This window comes from Limanda limanda, chromosome 22, assembly GCF_963576545.1.
Source record: "Limanda limanda chromosome 22, fLimLim1.1, whole genome shotgun sequence".
Lineage (NCBI taxonomy): Eukaryota > Metazoa > Chordata > Actinopteri > Pleuronectiformes > Pleuronectidae > Limanda > Limanda limanda.
This window is the reverse complement of record NC_083657.1, coordinates 635,668-645,266: the sequence shown is the minus strand read 5'-3', so window position 1 is coordinate 645,266 and position 9,599 is coordinate 635,668. Positions and strand designations below refer to the sequence as shown.

The 9,599-nt window shown below is 47.0% G+C and overlaps 1 protein-coding gene across 1 annotated transcript in view; it reads right to left on the bottom strand.

Moving 5' to 3' along the window:
• Positions 1 to 9,599, bottom strand: part of LOC132996230 (phosphofurin acidic cluster sorting protein 1-like) — a 23,322-nt gene that overhangs the window by 2,380 nt on the left and 11,343 nt on the right. Inside the window, 6 exon segments of the mRNA XM_061066569.1 lie at positions 92 to 179; positions 283 to 388; positions 390 to 428; positions 3,679 to 3,804; positions 4,568 to 4,657; positions 5,706 to 5,793. Of these exon segments, the coding sequence (XP_060922552.1) occupies positions 92 to 179; positions 283 to 388; positions 390 to 428; positions 3,679 to 3,804; positions 4,568 to 4,657; positions 5,706 to 5,793 (537 nt within the window).

The following is a 9,599-nucleotide window of genomic DNA, read 5'->3' as shown; positions in this document are numbered from 1 at the left end:
CACTCTCATGTGTTCATCCCTCGTTCTCTTCCTCTCTTCCTCTTTCTCTCCATCTTCTCTCAGTGTGTCTCCCTGACTCACACTCACCTGCCCGTGGACGGGGTCGTCACTTCCTTCCTGTTCAGACGAGTAGCTCTCCTCCTCTTCTTCAGAGTAGTTGTCGATGTCAGGAGAACGATCTGGAGACAGATCATAGGATGGGGGGGGGTTAGGGACAGTTATGGGACAGGGACAGTGGACAGAGGAAGGAGGACAGAGACAGACGAGGTGATTGGTGCTCACCGGACATCTTGGCCTTGGGTCCCTCGTGGTCGATGGGCTGGCTGGACAGAGAGTAGACTCTGATCTCAGCCACGGGGACAGACGCGTCCTTCAGCTGGCTGTGGAGAACCGAGGACCTGGGCGCCTTCACTGGGGTGCTGCATCACCTGGGGGACAGACAGGGGACAGAGGACAGAGGACGGGTCAGTGCTGCATCACCTGGGGGACAGACAGGGGACAGGGGACAGAGGACGGGTCAGAGGGTCTCCACCTGTCTGTCCCTCAGGTGCTGCATCACCTGAGGGACACAGGGGACAGAGGACGGGTCAGTGGGTCTCCACCTGTCTGTCCCTCAGGTGCTGCATCACCTGGGGGACAGACAGGGGACAGAGGACGGGTCAGAGGGTCTCCACCTGTCAGCTGAGGGACAGACAGGGGACAGAGGACAGAGGACGGGTCAGAGGGTCTCCACCTGTCTGTCCCTCAGGTGCTGCATCACCTGGGGGACAGACAGGGGACAGAGGACGGGTCAGAGGGTCTCCACCTGTCTGTCCCTCAGGTGCTGCATCACCTGGGGGACAGACAGGGGACAGAGGACGGGTCAGAGGGTCTCCACCTGTCTGTCCCCCAGGTGATGACAGCGGACAGGTCAGAGGGTCTCCACCTGTCACCTGAGGGACACAGGGGACAGAGGACAGGTCAGTGGGTCTCCACCTGTCTGTCCCTCAGGTGATGCATCACCTGGGGGACAGACAGGGGACAGGGGACAGGTCAGAGGGTCTCCACCTGAGGGACAGGGGACAGAGGACGGGTCAGAGGGTCTCCACCTGTCTGTCCCTCAGGTGCTGCATCACCTGAGGGACAGACAGGGGACAGAGGACAGATGACGGGTCAGAGGGTCTCCACCTGGGGGACAGACAGGGGACAGAGGACGGGTCAGAGGGTCTCCACCTGTCTGTCCCCCAGGTGATGACAGCGGACAGGTCAGAGGGTCTCCACCTGTCACCTGAGGGACAGACAGGGGACAGAGGACGGGTCAGAGGGTCTCCACCTGTCTGTCCAGAGGGACTTGTCCAGCTGGACTCAAAGGAAACGTGTTCGCTGATTCTTTGGGTTTTTGTGACATTCTGCAAAGTTCAAAAGTCTAAAGTTTGCAGTAAAACATCTCAGTCATGTTCTACCTCAACAGTCCACTGGTGGCAGCACCGAGTCAAATATTATACATCAGACATTATGTTCTTATTTAATTTAATAGTTTTAAATTTATATTGTGCAATAAATCCTTTCAAGCTATAACTATTATTTATTCTATTCTATCTTGAAGTAGAAGCTGTTTCCTTGAAAGAAAAGAAAGTCAGAAGCAGAAATGTCTAACATGATATAATAGTAATAACTTAATGATCCTAATTGTGGTTCCTGATGGACGAGAGAGACCTGAAGACGGATCAACTCAGAGACAGGTGGGACACAGAGAGGACAGAGGAGACGACGATAAGGGAACAAGGAAGGAGAGAGGAAGGAGGAGGACAGAGGAGACGACGATAAGGGAACAAGGAAGGAGAGAGGAAGGAGGAGGACAGATGAGACGACGATAAGGGAACAAGGAAGGAGAGAGGGAGGAGGAGGACAGATGAGACGACGATAAGGGAACAAGGAAGGAGAGAGGGAGGAGGAGGACAGAGGAGACGACGATAAGGGAACAAGGAAGGAGCGAGGAAGGAGGAGGACAGAGGAGACGACGATAAGGGAACAAGGAAGGAGAGAGGGAGGGAGGAGGAGCTGTCAGGGATTAAAGAAATGAAAGACTAGTGAAGGTGTGAGACAGCTACAATCGTTTCTCTCTGCGGCATCACGTCTCTCTCTCTCTCTCTCTCTCTCTCTCTCTCTCTCTCTCTCTCTCTCTCTCTCTCTCTCTCTCTCTCTCTTCTCTCTCTCTCTCTCTCTCTCTCTCTCTCTCTCTCTCTCTCTCTCTCTCTCTCTCTCTCTCTCTCTCTCTCTCTCTCTCTCTCTCTCTCTCTCTCTCTCTCTCTCTCTCTCTCTCCTCTCCCTCTCTCTGCAGTCTGGTCACACTCTCAGAGGTAATGAAGTCTGAGGAGCAGCTTCTCACAGAGTCAGCCTCGGCCTCACATCACAAGACGCTGCTGCGATGCGTCCTCTCGCCTGGTGGAGCTCCAGCTCACCTGGCTCCACCAATCAAACGCTTCCTGGTGCTTCCTCACCCTAACCATAACCCTAACCATAACCTTTCCTGCTTCTCATTTCAACCAGTCTACAGCATCTGTGGTTTCAGATGACAGCGTATGAACTGGATAATAACTGTGGTTATTATTCTGGGGACAGAAGCTTGTGTCTGTGCGGCTGCGATGGAAATGACTTTGACCTGTGGTGTCCTCTGCTCTCGGTGAAGTTCTCTCACAGTCGACCTGAAGCTCATGAATAAAACCTGACTTCATTTTAAACCTCAGGTCGGACTCGAGGTCGGAGGCGTCAACAACAACAAGAGGAGGAGGAGCTACACACTGAGATGAAAGATTCTTCTCCACCAGGACGGGAGGTTTGACCCCATCGGATGCTTCCTCAGTAAAGTGTGTGGAAGCTCCTCCTCCTCATAGGAAACACTGAAGCTCCTCCTCCTCGCAGGAAAACACTGAAGCTCCTCCTCCTCACAGGAAACACCGAAGCTCCTCCTCCTCACAGGAAACACTGAAGCTCCTCCTCCTCACAGAAAACACTCATGCTCCTCCTCCTCACAGAAAACACTGAAGCTCCTCCTCCTCACAGGAAAACACAGAAGCTCCTCCTCCTCACAGGAAACACTGAAGCTCGATTCAGGGAATCGAACCCGTGACCTGCGGGTGGGGGGGGTTAACAGCTATGATCAGCTGGGACGAGACGCCGCTGACACAACAACTCACTGCTGACGAGCCCTGAGACCTGAAGCTCCTCCTCCATCTGCTGCTGAGATGGAAACCAGAGATCTCCTGCTTCTGTCCTGCAGCAACTAACCAGTCTCATCCACAACTGATCCTTCTGTAAAGAGCATTAGATCTGGTTCTGCTGGTTCACACCGGTTTACTTCTTTAAAAGTCAGAAACTGGTTCTCATCTCATTGTTACAGCTTTAAACCAGATTCTTTATTTTAATGTTTCAGTTTTAGCTTCTCAGTTGAGTCTTGTCTGATTTCCTTTTGCTTATGTGAGAGTAGAACTCAAACCTTCATGAGGGCCAACAGTCCCGTCATCAAACCACATTTAGATTCACTACATCTGATGAACACCAGTGTCCTACACCGGTCTGATCTGATCCTCCCACTAAGTAAACAGCTGATCTGCTTCTTTCCTCCCTGAAGGAGGAGCTTGGTCACAAACATCCTTCACACTTCACACCTTCACGCTACTTTCTGAAGCTGAACGTTACCTCGGCCATGTTGATGAGTCCCAGCGCCAGCGTCTTGTATCCCAGGATGGTTCGGTTCTTGTAACGCTTCCGTCGCTGCAGCATGATCTGGAGCTTGTTGGCGTCCCTCTTGAGGAAGTGCGGATACTGCAAACACAAACGCACACATTAGCAAACACACAAAAAGCTCGGGGGCGAGTGATTTGCTCGCTGGCTTCAGGCTGAAGTGGAAGAGTTTAGTTCCCCGGGTCGTGATCTTCAGGGAGATCTAACGGAGGTTCAGGGACAGGAAGTGAGGCGTGGCTCGCTGCTCTCCAGGATCCACAGAGAGAAACTGACCTTTCAGCAGCTTTTAGAAACACGGAGATTGGAAACGATGATTTAGAGCAGAAAACCCAACTGGGATTTAACTGTGCTGTGGTCGAGTGGAGGGAGAGAGCGGATGTTACACACTGTGTGTGAGTGTGTGTGTATGTCTGTGTGTGTGTGTGTGTGTGTGTGTGTGTGTGTGTGCAGCGGTGATGTATTAATGCTTCAGTCATATAGCGTCTCTGCACTTTTGAGATAAAAACAACATTCGTCATGATTTTTATGAGCAAAAGCAAATCAGCAGATTCAAATTTTGATCGATGCTGTGAAAGACAAATAGTACAAAATAAATCCAGCGGTTGAGAATCTGCACGATGCTAAAATACTTAAAAACCTGAATTCATTCTTCAATAATGTGCGAATAAAAATAAAGTTATTTATCTATTAATCCTCATATCTAAACCATTTTCTTCAGTCATGTCGTGTTTTTATCTTGAAGAACATTGAGTCTTATGAAATGTGTTTTATTGTTGTCACTTGTCTGTTTGAAGTGGTGGCTTGTGAGTGGCTGACCTCTGACCTCTGACCCCGGTGTGTTTACCTGCAGGGAGAAGGTGAGCTGCAGGTCGGTCTCCGTCAGCCCGGCGGCCGACAGCAGGATCTCGTTGGAGCGCAGGATCCGCTTGGAGCCCTGAGGAGTTCACAGGAGGAGAGAGAGACAGATTTCTGTTAGTCGCCTTGACGACCTCCAGCAGAAACAATGAGCTGTCATCAGCCGGGGGGGGGGGGGGGGGGCGTGGGAACGGAGGAGGAAGAGAGAGGAAGATGAGACTGAGTGATAGGAGGAAGCAGAGAGGGATGATCGAGAGGCTGCAGCAGCTAGAAGAAGAATCACAGCTGGGATTCAAAGTGTGTTGGTTAGAAAACAAGATGGAGATAAAAACTGAAAACAAGAGACTGAGGTTCAGGATGAAGAGAGGAAACGTTCTCCAGGTTCAGCCTCTTCGTAATGAAGCTGCTGATTTAAGGTAGAAATAAATAAATCATAACTTGAACAGTGATGATTTAAAGCAGATGAAATGTTAACAACTGCAGAAATAATCTTTCAACACAAACACACAGACAGGAAACATCTGTTCCCTCAGTCACATGTGAGAGTGATTCAGTGGAAGACGACGGTGGAGAAGTGGTTTTCTGTAAAGACGAAGTTTCCGATTAACTGACTCCACGAAACAGACAAAGAACGTCGGGAAAACTTTGTTGGTTTGTTCAGCAACATTTCAACTGTTCTGGGACTCGATCAAATCCAAAGTCTTTGGGTCAAGAATACGATTGTGCTGATTAAAGCTAAAAGAGTTAATTGCTGAATTAAAGCAGAACTTGAGAAAAATCCTTAACTACGTCACCGTAGTTAATGATTTTGATTTATTTCCAGTTCAATCAGACGTAACAAACGTGCACAGATAGAAAAACTCAAATCTAAACTACAACTTCACTGATCTTCTTCTGTCAGATTTTAATATTCCATATATACGAATGATGATGACTCTTATTAGGCTATTATTATTATTTCAATGTTCACTGAGGTTTGGTTTGAACCAGAAAGTCAGTGGTTCGATCCTCAGGGCCTCCAGTCTACATTAAAGTGAATGGGACGTTTACTGGGAGGAGCTTTGTGAGTTGATGACACTTTATAAACAGTCTTTGAAGGATCACTGTAGATCTAGTTGTATTTTCACCTGCAGTTTGACGGCGATCACCACGGAGGTGAGGTCTTTGTCCAGCTCCTTCAGCATGATCAGCTTCTTCAGAGTCAGGTTGAACAGCCTGTGGGAAAGAAAACACACAAAGTCTGAAGTTAGATTCCATGTCTTCGTCCTCCTGGTCGACGTGAGGAGACTTAACGTGAGACAGTTTATTAAATATGGGTCGAATATCATAATATATATATCAGGAAGTGTTTCCAGATGGAGTGAGGTGCATCCAGGACGTTCCTGCTCCACCTTCCCTTTCTCTGAACGTATGTGACACCACCTTTTCATCCTGAGATGTTTGTTTTCTTTCTCGTGTCTGCGTCTGTGACATGTTAGCCACGCCCACTGACTCGCTGTGGAGACCTTCTACTTTATTTATTTTATTATTTATTTTCTGAGGATCTCAGGAGTTCAGAGCACGTACGAGACCAGAAGCACTTAAGGAACTGGAGTGGATAAGAACCGCCCCCCACCTCCCCCCACCCCCCCAACCCAAACAGCCGCCGCAGGTCGGCGTGTTCAATAATTCATAACCAGCGCTCGAGAGCCTGAAAAGTAAACCACTAAAATAGAGCTGCCAGGGCTGGCTGGGGGCGATCAAGACGAGAGAGAGAGATAGAACACTGTCAAACAATCAGACAGACAAAAGACCAGAGAAGAAGAAGAGGAAGAAGAAGAGGAAGAAGAGGAAGACGAGGAGACGGAGGGATGAAAACAGGAAGGAGGAAAGACGAGCAGCCAGACAAAGAAGAGGGGGGGGTGAAAAGTGCAACTCCTCATAATAATAATCCCTGTGATTAATATCACGCTGACATGGAAGAAAGACATGAAGTGCCGAGGAGTTGTTGCTTCTGATGTGAAGAAGAAGAAGAAGAAGAAGAAGAAGAAGAAGAAGAAGAAGAAGAAGAAGAAGAAGAAGAAGAAGAAGAAGAAGAAGAAGAAGAAGAAGAAGAAGAAGAAGGTGCTTCAGGTCCGACTGGTTCAACAGGGACGGATCATTCAAAGGATTATCAAATTCAAACAAAACATATCTCAACTGTCTCCAATTCAGATGTCAAAATTCAGATGAATCATCCGGGGACAAGCGGTCGGTCCTGTGTGATGTCACAGGAAGGAGGTCTGGTAAGCCCCTCCCACAGCTGGTCACATGGGGCCAACCAGTGGAACCATCAGTGCTGGAGAAGACCTCAGTGTCACTGAAGGAATGAATGTTGAACGTCTCCTTGTGTTTCCCACCAGGGGCTGCTCGGGGGGGGGGGGGGGGGGAGTCTGTGGGAGGATCGACCTCTGACCTCATGCAAAGACCAGTCGCTGAGGACAGAGACGTCACACTGATATTAAATCCATCTCGATGCTTCCTTTCATACCCTTATTAGGACATTTCCATTTCCACTCTGATGAGATGATGAATCTCTAACGTTATTGATCATAAGGTCATGTGACTCGACTGTAGAAGTGTTCTGTCGTCATGGCAACGTTCTGATGATGTCATCCCACAGGACCAGCTTGGCTTCTGTGTCTCAGGCTCTTTGATGTTTCCATCGTCACTCATCACGTGATGATGCAACAGTTTCCTGATCGATACGAGCTTCACTTCACCTTCCTGTTGACCTTTGACCTCAGATCAAAGATCAGGTGAGAATCCATCGCTCTTTACTCTCCTCCCCTCGTCCCTCCATCCTTTCTTCACCTCCTCTTCCACCAGGTAGTGACCTTTTCCCTTCCTCTCATCTCCTCTCCTTCCTCCTTGCTCATCTCTCCTTGTCCTCCTCTCATCACGTCTCCTTCCTTCTCTCGACTCCTAACTCCTTCTCGTCTCTGCACCTCCTCCTCATTCTCAACACGTCCTCCCCTCCTCTTCCCTGGATAATTGGGATCAATGATATTTCAGGATCTGTCGTTAAGAGAAGGAGTTGAATCCTCCTCCTCCGTGAGCTCCCCTGCCCCCCCACTCATTACCATTCCATCACGGATCCGTCCCTGACACACAGGCCGAGGCCGGTCGCTGGTCACAAGAAAACCCTGGTGAAGCTAAAATGTGTGCACGTGTTAATGCTTAATAACTAACTGTACTTATACTTCACATGTAACAAAGGTTGTTCTGGTCACATGGTCCTCACCCAGCTGATCAGTGGTCTCCACACACATGAACCAGTGAGACACAGAGAGAGAAGCAGACACAACCCATCGTAGTGTGAAGCGTCGCAGAATAACAAGCGTTTAGTTCCTCACTAACAACAGTCTTTAAATAGCTGAGGGCTGGGAGGAGGAGGAGCCTGTGGAGACGTGAGCAGCTTGGCAGAGCGGCGCCGGAGCGTTTCTCCTCCTGCTCAGAATCAAGATGCAGACGGAGTAATTCTCCTGAGAGAGATCAGCGTGGATCGGCCTCGACTGGAGGAGCAACACGCTGTGTGGTTTATGATTCATAGATACGACCATGTAGACAAATGTGTGTCTGTGTGCGAGTCTCCACAAGCAGCGATGGAAGGTCAACACGAGTAAAGATACTTCTTCTGTCCAGGCTGTGATGTCACTTCCTGTTCGTGCATCAGAACAAGTCTCCAGTGGCAGGGGAACACAACAGCTGGAGTCCTGAAGCCATCACCAGCGTTTAACACTCGTACCATCATCACACAACACGTGTTATAAAAGATTTCTCATCACCCGACTCATCGAGAGGATTCACCTCCTCAAGGTCAAAGTTCAAACCGGCTCCAGGATCAGTATTTGCTTCACGTGAGACTCGACACCTCCGCAGGCCGAGAGCTTGATTCTCTGGAGACATGAAATGACTCATTGATCTAAAGAACACATCCGTGAATCCAGAGGAACGTGGGAGGAGTCACGTTTAACATCTGACTCAAGCAAAAACAACCTGCGTCTACTGAGTGATGGTGGTCGTGTGAATTCAAGAACCAGATGTGAGCAGGTGTTTAGGGTTTAGATAGATAGATAGATAGATAGATAGATAGATAGATAGATAGATAGATAGATAGATAGATAGATAGATAGATAGATAGATAGATAGATAGATAGATAGATAGATAGATAGATAGATAGATAGATAGATAGATAGATAGATAGATAGATAGATAGATAGATAGATAGATAGATAGATAGATAGATAGATAGATAGATAGATAGATAGATAGATAGATTACTTTATTCATCCCCGAAGGGAAATTAAGTCGTCATAGCAGCCGGTATATTTGAATAAAATAAAATACAATACAATAGAATAAAATAAAAAATTTTGAGGTAGAAAGAATAAAAACAGAAACACAAGATAAATAGGTAGATAAGGTGCAGTGGCAAGATGATGGTAAAAGTACTGATGATATGATGGTAATGTTATTGTTAGACAATATTTAAAAATAGTACAGTATATATAGTATATAATATAACATAATATATATTTATATATGATAGTAATTATACCAATATAATAGCAGTATATAGTAATAATGGTAGCAACAATATATATAATAATAATAGTAATATAATAATAATAATTATAACATGTAAACATGTATAAATATGTGTATATAGACTTAGAAACAAAGAATATACAGAGAGTATGATATAATATATGATATATAATATGATATATATATTTAGAGAAGAACGCCCGTGTTATAGTTTATTTAGTTTGTAAAAGCTTGTAGATAGAAAATGGACTGAAAACACTGAGATGTTTTTAAAGGTGTGATGATGTCATAACCAGCACCGTGAGGGCGGAGCCAGCAGGATTCTTCACGGGGTTAACTGGGATTCGTGAGGGTTCACTCATTATTTACATGTCCTGGACTTCTGTTCCTTCTGAACCGAACCACTGGAGCTAACCTCATTAGTTTGTGTTGTTTTTAAAATCCCTCATTT